The sequence below is a fragment of the Fringilla coelebs genome (genome assembly GCF_963513975.1).
Source record: "Fringilla coelebs genome assembly, chromosome: 12".
NCBI classification, from domain to species: Eukaryota; Metazoa; Chordata; class Aves; order Passeriformes; family Fringillidae; genus Fringilla; species Fringilla coelebs.
In genome coordinates this window covers 11,839,534-11,858,745 of record NC_140038.1, presented here as the reverse complement: position 1 = coordinate 11,858,745, position 19,212 = coordinate 11,839,534, and the positions used below count along the sequence as shown (strand labels likewise).

The 19,212-nt window shown below is 39.1% G+C and overlaps 1 protein-coding gene across 4 annotated transcripts in view; it reads left to right on the top strand.

The window, feature by feature from the left end:
- Positions 1–19,212, top strand: part of FBN1 (fibrillin 1) — a gene marked incomplete at its 5' end in the record, with an annotated part of 142,985 nt that overhangs the window by 87,567 nt on the left and 36,206 nt on the right. For all 4 annotated transcript variants that reach the window (XR_014616473.1, XM_084214115.1, XM_084214116.1 and 1 more), the window contains 11 exons: positions 207–257; positions 2,778–2,903; positions 3,697–3,921; positions 5,087–5,212; positions 5,301–5,429; positions 5,880–6,005; positions 6,122–6,247; positions 6,998–7,120; positions 10,733–10,858; positions 11,674–11,799; positions 18,585–18,707. Coding sequence is in view for 3 of the 4 variants with exons in the window: in XM_084214115.1 (XP_084070241.1) it covers positions 207–257; positions 2,778–2,903; positions 3,697–3,921; positions 5,087–5,212; positions 5,301–5,429; positions 5,880–6,005; positions 6,122–6,247; positions 6,998–7,120; positions 10,733–10,858; positions 11,674–11,799; positions 18,585–18,707 (1,407 nt within the window). The remainder of the gene's footprint in view (positions 1–206; positions 258–2,777; positions 2,904–3,696; positions 3,922–5,086; positions 5,213–5,300; positions 5,430–5,879; positions 6,006–6,121; positions 6,248–6,997; positions 7,121–10,732; positions 10,859–11,673; positions 11,800–18,584; positions 18,708–19,212) is intronic.

The following is a 19,212-nucleotide window of genomic DNA, read 5'->3' as shown; positions in this document are numbered from 1 at the left end:
TGACACTCTATATAGTTTATATAGTTTATGTAGTTGCCCCATCTTATCTCTTTATTATTTCAGAAAATACTGGGATACTGTCTAAGCACTCAGATTTCTCGTAGCAATAAACTAGATAAGGTTTCACATGATCAGTTTTGCACAATAAATTAATGGTGAGTTTTGGACTGTAGTATTCTGAAACTTCACTTCTGTTTGTTTTACAGACCCAATATGTCAAAAGGGATATTCAAGAATAAGAGGAACATTGTGTGAAGGTATTTATTGTTGCCTTAACATAAATCAGAGCTTGAATAAAAAAATGCCAGTGTTTTGATTTAAATCGTTAATTTATCATAGAGGAACACTATGCCAAGTTCTTACTTTGTGTTGTTCCATTGACTTCATTGGAGTTATGTCAGGGATGAATTTGGTTTCAGTTTGTTTAACATTCCTGCATACTCACAGTTTATCTCAAAGTACACGCTTGCAAATACAATGTCAACCAGTATAAGGAGGTGGCTCTCTCTCTTCTAACACTGTTAACTGAGTAACCTGTTTTTACAAATTATGTGTTTTAAATATACTACAAAACATGGCATAAGTAATACTGTGGTATGATAAGCCATTACTATGCTTTAGTAAAAGAACGTTCAAGGACTGTAGGTCACTTTAGTTTTCTTTTTCTTTTTTCCCTAATCTTGGCTTTCTCCCATATGACATTATATGAAATCTTACACATTCCAAAACATATTTTTCACTGTCCTATAAAAACAAGCAAACAAACAAACAAAAACCATCAGGACAGTTATATTTTGGTTAAAGAAAAGGTTAATATTTTAAATGTGTAGTTTTTTGCTTGGTATGAGATGACTCTATACTATTCTGTGAGAATTGAAGGTCCCACCCTATTTCATCTGTATTTGAATTGATTTGAACCCCTGGAAAAGTACTGCATATTTACATAATATGCAGAAGCTCAGAGAGTCTCAAACTGCTGTGGGTCATCCTGACTGACAACATCTGACATGACACTGCAGTTAAAATATTTTTTAAAAATTACTCCCATATGTAGCTTCCATAAAGAAACATTGTTTTTTCTCTTAAAAAAAAAAGAAAAGAGAGGAACACCCTCACACATACTCTTTGCTTTCCAAATGATGACTAAATACCTTGGCACGTCTGTGCTGCAGACCCACTGTACATAACTTATCTGACCTCAGCAACACTTTGCGGAGTGTGTAAGTGAAAGAAAAGAAAAAAAAAGTGGGCCCACCTATCTCTCTTCACAAGGAAAGTCTTAGAACATTTTCAACATTGCTGGGATGGAAGGTTTATCCTTCCAAGATACAGACATAACTGTTTTCAGCATTTCCTTTACCAGCACATTGGATTACATCTATTGCATGCTTTAATCTTTCTCGTTTCTATGGGACCTGGATAGCCCCAGGTTTTTCGGAGTAGTTTGCCTTCCTTGTAACCTTGCTGAAGCCTTACTTGGTTTTCAACCAATGTAAGCATTTTTCAAGACAGGGAAAGGTCTCTAGGAAATTTACTGGCAAGTTAGAGACAGGAGTAGGTTTAGTTCCCAAAAGGTGATGGTCAGTTCTCCCATACACAGCCTATGTAAAATGAGTAATCTTGTGTGGGGAAATAAGCAAACTAAATTGGCAGCATTCCTCTCATTTACGGGTGAGCCCTGGAGTTGTCAGCTGCACTATTGCTCACAGGCTGTGAACAGTGTTTCAGTGGTTTCTAATAATCCACTGGCTTTACTTCATACCTTCCAGTCAATTTAGAATATCTGCTCAAGGGCAGAGGCCACTGATTTGCCCTGCAGCGTTTATCCTCCGTCGTGTTCCATGAAGTTTGAGAGATGCAGTCTCTGCACCAGGAGTTTTGTCTGGAGGCCTAACCAGCCCAACCTTCCCACTTTTTGGTTACTCTATACATGACTATTCATCTACAGATTGCCAATCCTTCTTTTTCAGTTTCTTGTTCCTATCCTCTCCTGTCCTGAAAATTGTAACGCTTCATCTTGGAGCATGTTTAATGCTGGAAGCTTTTTCCCAAAGACAGTTGTGAAGCATATGCTTTCCACAAAGGACATGGGTGGGAGGACCTCACACTTAGATTACTAAACATTTATTTAAGCTCAAGCCAAGCTAATGCATATAATCAATTTTTCCTTACCGAAAAGTGCTAAATTTGCCTTTTAAATATAGAAATAGAGTTTTTACTTAACAAAGTTAAGCTCTGTGTGTAGTTTTAAGGAGGTTATTTTAATATATGTAAAGTTGCTAATTGCTGACAAGGCCAGAGACCCAGATTTCAAATGGTGTTGGAGTTTCCAGACGAGCAACTAGAGAAAATATTAAAAAATCTTTTAAAAATACTGAATCTAGTTGAAATAATGCATAATGTCATTTTGCACTTATTTTGATCTTTCTTTGTCCATTTGCTTCAAATATCTGGCCCACAGTGAGTATGAAAATGGATATAGTTTTTAAACACCCCTCCCTTTTCTGTTACTTTTGAATTTAATTTCAGTATATGTAGGAATAGCTAATAATAACATGTATTATTTCTGATCCTCAGAAGTTTTCTGTAATTAATTGGATTTGGCTGACTTACTTTGGGAGTTGTAAATGTTTTTAATTTTTTCAGGCCATTTAGACTGCTGTAATTTTTTATTTTATCCTAAAAACATTACAATGTTATAATTTTTTATATTTTTGCTAATTTGTTCATGTTTAGCGTGCTAGTGATTACTTGTACTTCCTTTTTTTCTTTAATAGATGTTAATGAATGTGAGGTGTTTCCTGGAGTTTGTACAAATGGGCAGTGTGTCAATACCTTGGGATCATTTGTTTGCCAGTGCCCCAATGGAATGACTTTAGATGCTTCTGGACGGACTTGTCTTGGTAGGTGTTAAATCCGTGTACAAGTCTGCTAGTGAGGAGCAGATCTATGCAGTGACCAGTGGTTGCACTGTGTGTTTTCTGAGAAGAAAGGAAATTATTTTTGCCCATTTTTCAAATTGAATTAGTCAGGGACCTGAACTTAGTTCACCTGGAATAGGAACAGTTTCCAATGGTAGTAGCTAAAGCCCATCACCATCTGCTAGCTGGTGAATAGCTGTGATTTAGTTCCAGATTGCTCATCTGACAAATCCCTACAGATCATCCATGCTCTTAGCATTCTTCATCTGCAGCCCCACTGAAACCACTTTCCACAAAGGCTGGAATAGTGGAGGCCACACCACTGTGGACTGGGACTTGGCCACACCATGCACCTTGATGCAGTGTGCAACAGAATATCCAAGTTTTATATGCTGTCCACCCAAAGCACCTTTGTCTATTTGTGACAATAATGCCCGAGATTTGCCTCTCTTATTAGCTTGTAATAATTAAAAGGCCTTATATAAGTATGGCAAGCTGCAATGTTTAAAATCCTTTTCTGATCCAAAATTTTCTTCAAGTGTTGAACACCACTTTTCAGAGTGATGCTTTAAACTTAATTAAACTGTTAATTTCTGAGTTTAGTGTTAATATTTTGCTGTTAGGAATTATGCAGTGTATGAGAGCTTGGTACGCTCCTCCAAGTCCACAAAAACGTGGAGCGAGCTGTCCTGTCAAGGGATTTTGAAAAAAAATTCCTCTGCAGTGAAGTAAATTTTCTCTTTCTTTCTCAACATGTTGTTAAATTGCCCAACAGACATTCGCTTGGAGAGCTGCTACCTGCAGCACGAGGACGAGCAGTGCACGTCGCAGATCCCCGGCCGGCACCGCATGGATGCCTGCTGCTGCTCCGTGGGGGCGGCCTGGGGCTACGAGTGTGAGGAGTGTCCTCTCAGGGGAACTCCTGAGTTTGAAGCTCTTTGCCCAAGGGGTCCTGGCTTCTCTACAAAGGTAGAAATAAGTGGGAAGCCTTTCTCCAAAGGTATGTGATCCATTTGTGGTTAATGCTAGCAAATCCCGATGGCTTCTACTTTTACTCTTCTATCAGACACCTCCTTTGGGTTTGAAAATTCTGGTGATAGGCGCTTCACTCACCCTAAGGCATGTCTGAAAATCCAGTTAGATTTCATGGCAGCTGAAGCCCAAATAAAATACAAGGGAATTTAGTTTGTGTTAGAGACCATTAAATACCGTATAATACTGCAGGCTCAAAACACAGAATTTGTGTCACTAGAGAGGTTAAATTATGCCTGACTTTGCCTCCTGGCATCTCATAGTGCAAGAACTGGAACAAACTGGGCAGTCAGCTTTGGATGTATTGAAGGAGCAATCCTTACTTGTGAAGGGTGCAATAACTTTAATTCTAATGTGAAACAATGAAGAAATGGTGAATAATTTTAGGAATTTCCTTTACTTCTCCAAGCAGTTTCTCAAGAAATAGCTTCCAGGATGATGGCTCAAATCAGAATTTTATTTACAGTGAACCTAGTTGTGTTATGACTCTTGTTGGTAAACTTCCAACATTAAATGGGAATCACATGGTGACACCCCAGCATCATGTGCTGAAAGCTGTCTTTCCAGGATTACCACTGAGGTCAAGCTGGACAATGTCAGAAGTTAGCCAAAAGCCAAGCATTATGAAGTCTGAAATGAGGGAAATATATATATATGAATGACAATTGCTGTTGTTAGTTTCAGCCTTGTTTTATAAACAGTTACCAAGCCATTAATTTTCCATAAAGAAAGTGACACGTGCTTTTACTTATGCTCATTATGTTTTCTGTGACTCATGGAAGTCACATTTTTTTTCTCAGAAATTAGATGACAGAGTGCTTCTTTTGAAAGCTGTCTTTGCCTTCATCCTCTGTCGGCTGAAATCTTTTTGAGCTGCATATCAGATGCTGCAGGACAAAGGGGAGACTAATACTATTCTGTAGCAGAAAGTGTTCTTGGAAATTCCAGCACAGAGTATCTGTCTGCACTGTTGGTTAAGGGGAAGTCAGTATCAGTTTATGTACTGTGGTCTAATTTTCCCACAAGGAGGGGTCACTGCCATGAAAAATGGTGAGCTCTGATGTCAGCATTGCTCTTGTGTGCACCGTTTTTGTATGCAATGGTAATATATGTCCACACTATCTCGTTTTCAGACATCAATGAATGCAAAATGTTCCCCAGCCTTTGTACCCATGGCAAATGCAGAAATACCATTGGCAGTTTTAAGTGTAGATGTGATAGTGGATTTGCCCTCGATTCTGAAGAGAGGAACTGCACAGGTAAACTGCATGGATGTCTCTCTCATAGCTGTGAATTGAAAAGGGAAAACTGAACTCCTTTGAAAACCCTGTGTGTTTTGTCTTACAGATATTGATGAATGTCGCATCTCTCCTGATCTTTGTGGCCAAGGCATCTGTGTCAATACTCCTGGAGACTTCGAGTGTGAATGTTTTGAAGGCTATGAAAGTGGATTTATGATGATGAAAAACTGCATGGGTATGTTTTTACAGACTTTAGATGTACAATAGTATGCTATGTGCTAGTATGCTATGCATGGCTTCTTGGAGGTTTTTTTTTTTAAGATTTGATTGTGCTTGGGTTTAGGTCTCTCTCATTTTGTGAGCCTTATTAAAGCTAACTTTAAATGTCAATTTGCTGCTTCTGCAAGTTGCCAAAGCCTATAAGCAAGGGACAGGATTTTAGGACTTTAAATTTTCCCCACAATCCCCATCTTGCTGAGTGGGACACCATCCTGAACTTTGAAGTTAAGGTAAATTAAAATTTAGAAGAAGTCTTTTGAATTTGTTTTCTTTTTCTAACTGCATTATGGTGCAAGGGATGACTGGCTCTAGGACAGGCTGCAGGGTTGATCAGGCTGTGATGGGTGAGGGGCTGTGGTGAGGGATGTGCTGGCCCTGCACTGATGTGCCTCCTTTCTCCCCACAGATATCGACGAGTGTCAGCGCAATCCCCTTCTCTGCCGAGGTGGCACCTGCATCAACACAGAGGGAAGTTTTCGGTGTGACTGCCCTCCAGGCCATCAGATATCACCAAATATCTCTGCATGTGTAGGTGAGACATGCAGGCAAAATCAAGACTATGCACAGCATTTGTGCTGTGCTTTTGCAGCGTTTGCTCTAGTACTATTTTCTGGATGAAAATGTGTTCCTCTTTTTCCTTTGCAACAGACATCAACGAATGTGAGCTGAGCACCAACCTGTGCCGCAATGGCCGTTGTGTCAACCTGATTGGAAAGTATCAGTGTGCTTGCAACCCTGGCTATCAGTCCACACAAGACAAGCTATACTGCATTGGTAAGGACAAAATTTGCACAGGAGCTCTAGCAAACAGGGAAGATAAAACACACAGAGTTGTTTCAGTTTAGTAGATATATTAAGTAATTTTTACCATGAATGAAAAAAATCTATTTCAGTTTGTCAAAATAGTATGCAAAATCTCCAAAACATGCATATCTGTTTTTGAGAGAATTGAATGAAGTTATGGCAGTGCTACACTTAGCTGAGTAACATTATTTTCTCTAGTAAATCAATCATGATGCATAAAATCACATACTATTTTTAGTGCCCCAAGACTTCAGACTTCAGACTTCAATGATTAAGAGGGAGTAACTTGTTAGATTAGTTATATATTTAATTAAAAATCATCATTTCTGCTGGACCATGAAATAAAATAATGAGGTTCAGTTGCATACATTCCTTCTACTGTGCCATGGAAAAATCCACTGGCTTTAATTCTGCCAAGTAATTTTTTACCTTGAATCTTACAAAAACTTTGTTGCCCTCATGGTTCTGTGGTAACTCAGTGCTATTTCTATATGTGGAAGGAGAAGCACAGAAATGTTTGTGTATGCAGTCTTTCCATCCCCGGTTCACCTGAATCCTTCCCAGTGCTTACCTTTGCAAACACTTGAATGTCAATGTGCAAACACCAAGTGTAGATTCTGGATTGATGGTGTACTGGAAAGTTGACTCATATTATGTCCTTGAAATGTGCTTTTCAGTAAAAGGTATTGTGGGTTTTAACTGTTATTTTCTCCTTTTTAGATATTGATGAGTGCCAAATAATGAATGGTGGCTGTGAGGACTTCTGTACAAACTCAGAGGGCAGCTATGAATGTAGCTGTAAACAAGGCTTTGCACTCATGCCAGACCACAGGACATGCACTGGTAAGGGAGATTTTGGGAACTTTTCTGCTTAGAGGGCTTATTTCAATAGTTAAAAAATGAGCCTTCTTTTTAAGGTTAAACTTATTGTAGCAAATGCACTATTAAAAAAATAAAATAAATGGAAAGTGAAGTTCTTTTTCTGAAGTAAATATCTCTGAAGTATCAGAATTGGCAACTGCAGAAAGAAGTGCTTTGAAGAGAATTGGTTGCTGATAATTTCAGGAAGTGTGCAAGTTGATTCTGATTTTAATAACAGAAATTTCTAATTTTTTCAGTGGGAGATAAATTTTACCCCTTAAGGTATTGTAGTAGATCCAAATCTAAAACAGGTTGAAGACCATTAAAAAATTGTCATGAACAGAAGCCAAGATGCTGTGCATGTGTATTGTATGGTTATGTTGGAGAGAGGATAGACAAAGATGCTAGAAAAGAAGCTGATTGCTCTGTTCTGTTGTTTTTTTGGTATCTGCTGTTAAGCAAGCAAGAAAATTCCTATTTTTAATTCTTTGCTTAGTCAAGTGCAAGTATGCTGCCTTAATACAGAGCTAAATGACTTGCAGAGAAATTGAAGTCTGAATAATAGGAATCTTTCTTAGGTCTTTTACACTCTTAGAAGAGCTTGTGAGAAAATGTTCAGAGCTCTCTTATGGCCGGCTGTTCTCCTTTTGGGAATCTGGAAGTCATAATCCCAGGAAGTGAATTGTACTTGGTGATTTCCACATAGGTTACTGGAAAGATAGTTTTCTCTTACTTCTTGCTACACAGCCACTGGCCTGATGAGGCATGTGAATATTTGCCAGCTGTTTGCCAATTCCATCCAAGAGCTCCTTGAAGACCATGAGAATTATAACAGGGTTAATCCCTTGGAATAGAATTGCCTTTATAGTTGAACAAATGGAGAGTTTTCTATACTGGATTATTAGAGTGCTCACATTTAGAATTTGTAAATATTTATGGACCTTGAACCAGGGTCTCAATTACCCTGAGGCCACTCACTACCATTCCAGACGATAAAAGAGCCCTAAAGCACAGCAAAATGTAGTTTTCCCCCACATTGTGGCTTGCTCTGTCAGAAAGATGTAAAGTAGCCAGCCTTCAGCAAGTATCAGACCCTCATTCAAAGAAAGAATTCAACTAGAAAAAGTGCAGATTTGATTGATCCTGAAAATGTAAAATATTTAGATTAGAAGTAGTTTGCTTTAGCTCAAGTTTCTAGAAAAGGCAAGCTTTTACAAAAACTTGCCCAAACATTGGTGTTTGGGGCACTTTTTTAATGCAAAAATAAAACTGGGTGATCAAAATTGTGCCTCAGCCAGAACCTAAACCCAGTGAGAGGATTAGAGTGACATGAGAGGGAAGGGAGGAGGGAGGGGAGCAGAGTCTCTGAGCCACTTTTCTTTTTTATCTTCTTTATTTGACTTAGACCAAATGACCCAGATGTGCACTTGGACAGTCTTTGGGATCTCAAGTCTGCTGGCTAGAAACAGTTCTGTCTTTACTCCCCCTTATCCTTTGCCACCCAAACACATCTCTAAACCCAAAACCAGAACAGATCATTTGCAGCACCTTCCTGCATATTAAACTAAAAACCTTGGAACAGGAAACTATCCTCTTTCTGTTCTCAAAGCCAAAATGCAAGTATCTGCCTTTGCTGTGGGAAGGGGATGGATTCTCTGTGGTTTGTCCACACATTAACCTGACCCTGAACACATCCATTGAAGTTTGTAGTCAGATCTTATCTCAGTTGTGAATTTCTACATATCCTACCTTGACTCTGAAAAATAGAATTTCCTTCACAGACCAGCTGTAATAACTGTTAGCTATTCATTTTCATACTCTCTTCTATAAGGACTTGAGTGCGTTAGCCTCATATAAAAATGTTTAAATAGCAGAAACACCAGACAACTTTGGACGTCAAGTCAAATCTAAGAAAATATCCAGAGATGTGAGGGGTCACCTTCACTACTCTATTAGTATTGAAAACACTGCTTCCTTCTCTTGAAAAGATGTTATTTACATCTGTAAACACCTGGTGTTTACATATGTAAACATCTGGTGAGTATTCAAAATCCACATACTAAAGTTTTGCCTATGCTCAAACTAAGAAGAAAAATAATTTGTGACTTTGCTTTCATGGCACTAAATATCCGGTTTTACACTGTTAGATTTCAAGATAAAATAGGACTGTGACCTTCAATTGTGAAACACATATTTTACATTTTCAGTTTTCTCTGTGTGTGAACATGTCTTTTATCTTTAACATCACACAAAGCTGCAAGCCATCACAGAATGTATTTGCTGATAATTGACCTGGTAAGAATGCTCTGCAGTTCAGTAGTAGGTCAGGTTTGAATTGGTGAGGTTATGCATAAATAATCAGCTCAATTAGGAGAAACAACAGGTTCTTTGTCAGCTGATTTTCCCCCAACTGTGAAATCGGTACAGTGGCAGGTTGGTAAATAAAGTTCTTTATTTCTGTCATTATTATTCCCATTTCTAGAGCTTAAATTTGCATGTTAATTCAAATTCCATTCCAAATTAACATTTTCAGGCTCATGTCCATGTCAACATTATTTGCTTGTTAAGATAAACAAGGACTGGTCAGCCTTCTTCCTTGCAGAAGTTGTGTATCCACACAAGCCCTAGCTGCTAGAAATACAGCAGAATAATGAACATACATAATATTTTAAATTAATGTGAGTTCATTTTCTGCAGCTGCATAATTACTGCAATCCACAATAGACTGTTCTGATAATGAGTTACACCCTTTCTCTTGGAGAAGATTCCTGAATCTTGTCCTTTTTGTGCTGATTTTTTTCCCATGGTATCACTAGGCAGAGATTCTGATTTTTGCTCTTGCTGGTCTGTGTTGGTGCTGACACAGGAAGATTCTAGGGATTTTTACAAGGAACACTAGCATAACCCCAGGAGCTCTGACCAGAACTTAGCATGATTGCCTTATTATAATAATGTATCTGCTTCTGCAGCTTGGCTCCAATCAGTGATGGCAATTTTATCAGTTATCAATTGAGAAAATAACTTTTCATCCTAGAGGATGTAAGTGTATGGCTGGCCTGGCCAGTCAGTTGAAATACTAAATAAGACCATAAAAATCTTTTAGTAAAATAAATGTATATACTGTAATTATTCCCATAATGAGTTGAACTGTTTCCAGTTTGTCACTACCCTTGAGATCCGTAAAGGTACTTCGCATGTATGATGGCTTTTTTTAGATTTTAGAAAGTTTGATATTTTTGTCACTGAATTTGACTTCAGAGCTTCCATTGATTTCAACAATGATGGCTTGTATCCAAGACTGCTCAATTATGTGTGGCCTTGTGGTGTGACAAAGGTTCTGTTGGAGATTTTTTCTGTGAAGGAAAAGTTGGTTCCTGTTCCTCCCACTGGAGTCAGAAGGGAATGTTTTGCCACTGACTTTAGCTGGAGACAAGGAGCTTACTCATCAGGACAATTTTGCAATGTACTGCTCAGTTATTTACAAGGATTCAGTCTTCACCACGTTTACCAGAGCATTAAAGTGCTTACTTGCCGTGATGATGGTTCATTGCACTGGATAAAGGTAACATATTTTAATCTGATTTTCCCCTTTAGATATTGATGAGTGTGAAGACAATCCTAACATCTGTGATGGAGGCCAGTGTACAAACATCCCAGGAGAATACAGGTGTCTTTGCTATGATGGATTCATGGCATCTGAAGACATGAAGACTTGCATAGGTAAATGAAAGTACATATATTCCAATCTGGATTAAACACTGAAAAAATATTTATTAAAGCACCCTTTCCAGGTAGACAGACAATGATATTTGTAGAGTATTGCCCTTATTTCCTAGTTTTGGTCACCTGACCACAGAACTAGCCCTCTTGCAAAAGTGCAAATGTGATCTTCTGTATATCCCTGTAGACTGGGGTGCAAACATGATCTATAGCATTGCATCTTTGGGGTCCTCTTCCAGTGAAGTTTTTATGCAATGTAGATTAAAGAGGGCCTGCAGAAAGGAAGTAGATGGTGCTGTGGAAAATTTCTAGCAAGATAAACTAGCAGTGCTGATTCAAACTTGTCACTGAGACAAAACTTTGTGGAAGTGTTGTGCCTTGGTAGGACAGAGTTATGAAACAGCCTATCTCCAAAACCACATTTTCACATTTTAATTTAAAATCTTGAGTGTATTTCGAGAGAAATGTCTGACAAAACTAGACAATGCATGCATGCATATATAAATGTATACAGATATATATATATGTAGGAATTATCAATAATCATAGTCATTCTTTGGATAATGTACTGCACCTTATTATCTATTTTAACAAAAAGCTGGTATTAAAGGTATATTAATGCAGGTATGGTAATTAACAGTTACCCCAGATCTCAAAATGTATGCTTGTATGCTAGGTAAGGAATAATTATTATAAGCAACTTTTTCTTTGCATATCTAGACCTGTGTTTGTATCAGAATTAATATCTAAAGAGATTTTCCCAGTTACTTTCTAAGACTTATATTTAATAAATTTTAATTCATGGGTTTTTTTAGATGTTAATGAGTGTGATCTACATCCAAACATCTGTCTGAGTGGAACCTGTGAGAATACAAAAGGCTCATTTATCTGTCACTGTGATATGGGATATTCAGGCAAGAAAGGCACAACTGGTTGCACAGGTAAGTTTTAAAGCTTAATTATTAATTTTTACTTAAACTCATGAGTCTGCTTTTCTGGTGTTTAGAACCTTCTCTCACTGTGCTTCTTTTTACTTACTTGTGCTCTTATTTTACCTCTCATCCAAATTTGCTGAGCTTGTGTTCTGCTAAACTTCAGTGGTACAGCATTCAGCCTGATGCTGCTTCTGCTGAAATGAGTGGGGCAAGTATTGGGATCAAAACTGGGCGTGTTACTGCACGGTTGTTCATCTAAGACAACAGCAAATGTAATTCTCTGTAACTTGACAAACTCCTGAGGACCTCTGCATTTGGATTAGTTAATTGTATACTATGCAAGCAAATAAAATATATCTGTTCAAAGTATTATTTGGCAAACACAGATGGCTTGAAATATGTGCTAAAATATATTTTCAGTTTTTGCAAAGTGTCGACAATACAGTTGCACAACTACATTCGATCAGCTGAATCAGAATTTGCTTTATTTCATGTATTGCCAGCAAACAGAAATGAGATTCAAAAATACAGGCTCTGAGGGCATGATATTAATAATCTAAGTGCTGGTGTCTCAAGCCAAGGTGTTGAGAGTCTTAGACTTTGCCCAAATATGAATGCAAACATATGTTTAATATAATTTTTAAGGTAGACTTAGGGTAAACACATTTCTGGCAATGTCTTTGAGACACACTTTTATTCTTAGTCTGCCCTTATTGTACAGATTTAATAATATATTTTTTTAATATATGAAGCTGGTTTTTTACAGCTCTCACAGAAAAGTCTGAAAGCTGGAGTTGTATTTTGCATATTGGGCTATAGTTGAATAATTGTGCATTAGTAACAGCTGCCTTTGACTTACATATGAACTGATCTAAATCCAAGAAATCCCTAATTGTACTCTTTAGACCAACATTTCAGTGTTCTTTGTTTCTGTGCTAAAATATATGAAGATTTTCAGAACTCTGGACCTGAACACCCTCACGCTGATCAGTTACACATGGTGCAGCTATCAGTCCCAGCCTAAGGAGCAGGCTGGGAAGATGAAGCAGTGAGTTGAAGGCAAAAGACAGAGAAAAGTTGTGGAGGCAGGGGAGGAATCTGATGTATGGCTTCTGGAGAATTGCCTGGAAATAGCCACCATTTTGGCTACTATCATGTGATTCAAGGTAGTGGCAAATGTCCCAAGCAGTATTTTTTTGTTAAAGGAGATGCCAGGAAATCCCTCTGTCCTGGTCCCAGCCAAGCCCTGACCTGTGGATGGACACTGTCTGTCACGAGGGCTCTTGCCACCTCCTTACACATTTTTAACCTTTCCTGCTGCTTTTGTTTGCATGCCAGTATTTCGGAGAGGCTGGCACCCACGAAGAAAAACAGCAGAACACCTTAATTCCAACAGATACTATCGAGGGGCTCAGGAATTTGAAAGCCCCATGGTCTAAGATGAAAAGGTGAAGTATCAGTTATGCTGATACAGCTGAGATGGAATCATACTCTAATGATTTTTTAAAAAATTTAAATAAGAAAGCAGAAAGCAGAGCAGAAAATTTCTAGATTAGTTTCATAATGAAAAAACTGTGGATACAGATCCCATAGTGATTACATTGTGCGGGGTCTCACATTCTGTTTTTTAAAATGTCTGATTTGCTGCTGGAGAACTTTGAATTCCCCATTTCTTGTTTGCACAGTATTAGAGCAGAGTTGAAGTTCCCAGGTACTGCAGACCATGAGAGCCTCCTTGAATATTTTCTTGGGAAGGACCTTGCCAACAGCATCTTGACTCCAGAATTCAGTTCTTGTCTTACAGACAGATTGAAAGCATCCACAGTTTTTAGGAATTCCCATGGAAAAAAAAAGTTACAAAAACATGGACAGCACTTTGAATGGGAGATCCTCTGTTTCTGAGATCAACTAAATCATGTCCTTTTGGTTCCATTCCAGTTTTGTCTAAATATTTCAGCTCCCTTGTCATTACTGAGTGATTTCATTTTAACAAATAAACTTGTTTTTTTCCCCCCCAATCATTTAGCAGTATTCAGAATCCACCCACTGACTTACATTCCCATCCCACACAGATGTTAGTTGCCCTAGTTCTCCCCTCTCCTTGGTTCTCGGTAAGAATGTGGACAGAGTTTAGTAACAAAAATACGATTTTTAAAATGCTATGCAGAAATACAGGTTGTAGATGCAGCTTTCCAACATCAAATTCTGTGAATAGTTTAATTTCCATTCACAAGGCAAACTGTGATAATACAGGCTTAGAACAGTTCATTTTAGATTTTCCTAGGCAGGCAGCCACTAGAGAGAAGATTGCTGTGTTTTCCCCTATCCCAGTTCCAGATCACCCAGCTTTATGACAAATACCTTGTCTCCACTTTTTCTGTCAATGAAGTATACATGTTCTTATGCAGAAATGAAGTCCTGCTTTGGACCTTGAGCAGCAGGCTCAGGGACTTGGAAGGCTGAGGCCAGGCTCTGATTCTGCAAGGGCCATGCTGTTGCCATGTGGAGGAAGGCTAGTGGAGGTTACTCAGCTGCAGCCTTGGTGTGGGGCATCTTCCAGTGATGACGTTAGTGGGTGCAGGAAGAGTGAGGGCACACTGCATACCTGCATGGCTGACAGGAACTTGGGTCTAGAGAGGTCAGACATCTGAGACAGGGAAAGCAAGAGGTGAGCCTGTCATTTGCCCTCAGAAACAGAGCCATAATATTTTGTGGCTTGTATCATGTACTCTCCTCTCCATTATTAATGGCTTCTGGCCATTAATAATACATTGTGTTTCAGGCTTGATGGCACAAGAGAGTTCTGGTACCAGTGAAGCATATGTTTGCCATCATGAATCTGGGAGCTGGCTGTGTCAGGCCAAATACCAGAGGATGATAATGAAATCTTGCCCACCAAAGGGGGGTATTACAGGAGGAGTGTACTGGCAGTAGGCATCTGTCCAGCAATAACACACTGTGCCTTAGTGTGCTGATGATGTAAGGATGGATATCAGGCAAGAGCTGAACTGTCCCATGTGAAACTCCAAGAATGCAGTATACTGAATAAAATCTGAGAGTGATTCCAAAAGAGAAAACAATTTTACATACAGGAAGATCAGAATAGGGGAATTTTTCCATATATTTTTCTACTAGTATGAGCGCCAATTTGAAATTCACAGTCTTTTCCCTCTGAAAAGCCTTCGTTTTTCCTACCTGATTACATGGGCAGCAACCCAGGAGGAGGAAATGCCTTGTGACTTCCACCAGACAACTGGCCCTGGGGGAACTGGACCCAGGCTGGAAATGCCAGTGAAACGTCAGCGCGATAAAATGCACAGATATGCAGAGACTGCCAAAAAAATGTAAAAGTCAGAAAATGCTTAAGGGATTTACATAATTCCTGACAAACAGTACTGATTTATAGGTGGAGTCTGAATTAAATATACAGTTTGCTAAGGATCCTTATAGATCGGTTGAAGCCCAGTGAAACCTAAGAGAAAACAGTACACAGAGTACCTAGAGGATTTCAAGCCCAGTGATGAACATGTGAATTTTCTTCAGTTAACATACACTCTCATTCTGTTCAAATGCAAAGGAATGTTTCTAGAGTATAGGTGAGGAAACAGTGACTTATTCCCATGCTCCTCTCTGGCCAGCTTCAATGATCTACTTCCAGAGTGGGTAAGGGTGTGTTGTGCAGATATTGGCTATTAGTTTCTTTCCTTTGGTTGCCACGTTTTGCAAGCATAGTGCGAAGGGTGACAGGTATATATGATGTGTATTTTTGCTGCACACATGTTGAGAGCCCTAAAAATTTGTGCCACTGTGATTAATGGGAAAGACACTTTATTAATTGCCAAAAGCTCAAGAGAAAAAATATTTGTCCAAAGAAGAGAACTGAAGGAGCCAACGAAACAGGGTAACTGACAGGTTTTTTTTCCCCAGAGTGCTTAGGATTGTTATGATGTCTGCATATTATTTATTGTGCGTATTCTCATCTGTTGTAGGCAGACAACTCTCTTAGTATAAATGGGAGTTGTGCAATTGCAAAGTTGAGAACATGTGTGCAGCAGCACTGGGGCACAGTGGGACCGGCTGAGGATGCAGTGTCAGTCTCTGACTGGAATGTCTTTATTTTCCTTGGCTTGTCACGGACTCATGCTGGAGGCAGAAGGAGAAGGTTGATATAAATCAGTGACTCACTCCTTTACTCTAGTGAAAATCCCCATGAAGTCAGTGGGAATAGGCCATCATTGTGTGAAACCCTGACTTCAGTAGTGTCCTCGTGGGTGCTCTTTGGGTCATGATACCTTTACTCAGACCAAGTAATGCCTTTGTCTTCAGACAATTAAATGAAACTAGCTGGAGTATTTGAAGAGTATAGTACTGTTTGTACTGCCATGCAGACAGAACAGGCTGGACTCGTGCTTTTATTAAAGATACTGAGTTAATTTTTCCCTTACAGAGCTCAACTTCTCCTTTCATTCTGTGAAGCCATAATTCAATACTTATGGCAACATAAATCCATATTAAGCTCCAGTATAAGAAGGCATAAATTCCAGTGATTTCAGTGCACTGTTTACACAGAACCATGTTTGGTCTGAGATCTCTTTTGCCTTGGAAATAATGGCAGTGTAATAAATGTAGACTTACAACTCAGCTGTGCAATGAAAGGAAAGAATTGGGATCATAGCAAAACAACATCTGAGTTAAACACAGGGGAAAAGAAGTAAAATCTGGGATGAAGCCAGTGATGGTATTTTATATGCCTCAATCAGCTTTCTTTTCAGTATCTGAAAAAACTTTCCATGCATCATGGAAATAAGCCCTGCAATGTGCCTTTAAAGGTAGATGGTATTAGAGAATACAATTTGCATTCCCTATTTGATCTTTACCCAGGCAAAAAAGTATGGAAACCTATTGAAATTTTTTACTGGAGAAAAGCTTTTTTTTTTTATTCAAAGCAAGTGGAAGGACATTTCAGTGGCTCATGCCTGAGAAAGTTGATCCCATTTTAAATACCCATATTTTGGTATAGATTTATACTTGCAGCTTTCATTCCAAGGAAGATTCTAAGCTTTTTAGAGTGTGAGTCAAACAGCTGATGGGGAACAAGTGTCCACTGCAAGGGCCCCAGTGTTGTGGTGCTGCTGTTCTGCTGGGAGGTGTTAGTGGGGGTTCTCAGGTACAATGTGTCAGTGGGTCACTGCGTGGTGGGATGGAGCCCACAGTCACTTTATGGAGAGTGGAAAATTTGGCTTGACTTTCCTTAAATCTGAGCCTGAGCATGACTTCATTGTGGTGTAGCTGTTGCATGCAAGTTTTTGTTTGTGTTTGCTGGTGGTTTAAAAAAAATTCTTGGCAGAAACCTCTCTACTGGTGATGGGGATTTTTTGTGTTTTGTTGTGCTATGCAGGGTAGAAGGAAGCTTGTGATTGTTTCAAAGCACCAAAAAATCAAATACAGTGTAGTCTTAATGTGAGCAATGGTTTAACAGTTTGAGGTTTAAAATCATGTAAAGGTTAAAATATAGAGTGTTTGCCTCAGCTTTTTTATGTCAGTGTATACTGCAGCTGACCTCTCTAAATTCCTTCTAGTCTTTCCCCAAGCCAAAATTAGTTGCATTTTTTTCAGGCCACCCTTAAGATTTTTTGACAGATGCGAGTTTCCTGTTTAGTGTGATGTTATCTTCATGAGTTTCTGCACATGCTAAAGGCAAAACTGTTCTGAGATTATTTGCTCCTGACCCCTTTTTTAAGTTTTAAGAAGTGTGTGTCCATTTGCACGTTTTCAGGCCTGGAGTTAACGTTCATTAATGGTAGATTCCAGCTGCCAGATTTAGATTCATATCTAGATGTCAGCATTCAGATTATGGGAATGCTCATGTCTGGGGTTTGAGTCAAGGCAATGCCTCACTTAGAAAGAGACTCAGAAAAGCAAGATTGGATTAAATTCCACTTCAACAGACTAAAAAAACTCCAAAACATTAAAAGCCAACCCACCAAACAAAACAAAACCAACCCCAAACAAACAAAACAAAACAAAAAACCCAAAAACGTAATTGCAAAAAAAGCCCCAAAATCTCAACAACAAAAACCCCATAAAGCACAAAGCTCACCAAACAAACACCCTGTGCCTCCCAGCCAGCAGTCATTTTGGGTGTTTTCTGGCCTTGAATATTTCATTTTAGGATAATAGACAGATGTTGTCTGCTTTTTGAAGTCATGTGTTGCCTTTGTGAAAAGGCAAAATATGTGTACAAGGCATAGTGAAAGGACACAGCCTTTTGTCTAGAGAAGTGTGGGCAGAAAAACCTAAGAAGGTGTAAAGGAAATAGTTTAGGTGATACCTGGACACTTCCTGCATTAGCTCCACAACCTCACCTTCTTTAAAGAGCTAATTGTTTGCAGGTAAAATCTTAGGGAAATTCATCAGCCTCTGTGCAGATATGTGGGGGCTGTGGGAGTGCTGCATTCCAGGAGTCCCCAGGATAGGCACTCTGGGAAGGCTGTCTTCTGAGGTACTGTCTTCCTTCTCAAATATAATTTGGAGTGAGCTGCAGCAGCGCTGCTTTATGTGCCTATCAGAGGATCAGGTAGTGGGGCAGCATGTTTGAAATGTGCTATGTGCTCCTTTGCTTTCCTTTCCTTTGCTGTGATTTTGTCTTCAGCTTCCTTTTTAAATGTCATGTTGTAAAAAATGCAGGCTTGCTTTCTTGTTCACATTGCCTTTCTTGTGAAATTCTAGTGTCAGTTATCTGGATATGGGAAAGTGTGTTCCATGAGCTCCTCAAACATCTCTTTTTACAGATATCAATGAGTGTGAAATTGGAGCCCATAACTGTGACAGACATGCCATATGTACAAACACAGCAGGAAGCTTCAAATGTAGCTGCAGCCCTGGCTGGATTGGAGATGGCATCAAGTGCACAGGTGAGAGTCATGCATTTGTATTTATTTGTAAGGCCAGACCACGATGAAGTTTCTAGCAATTCTGGAAAAAGTAGGACTGCACCTATAAAATGAGAAGGCAAATGATTATTGAACTTGTTAGGCTGCTTTGACATGATCTGTTGGAGGACAAGTCCTCCACCGTGGTATCTGTGAAATCAGCATTATCTCATGTTTGGCTTGTGAAATGATGAGAACAGACTGAGCCACAGAGAGAGATGCTTTGTGCTTGAGGGCAGCTGATGGGAGGCAGTGAGGGGTCTCCTGGTGCTCCCCTTGAAAACAAGGTACAGGCCTTAGTACTGAGTGCCCTGGAGCTTCCTCAGTCACAGTTACCTTGTCAGACTTCTTTGATGGGCTGCAAATAAGCTGTTCCCCACTTTTTCAATCAGATGGCCACACATATGTATGGGTTTTATTGTGGAAGATTATTTCAAATAGAGCTTCTGTGTGCCATAGGCTATTTAAACTTTGTATTCATGTATGG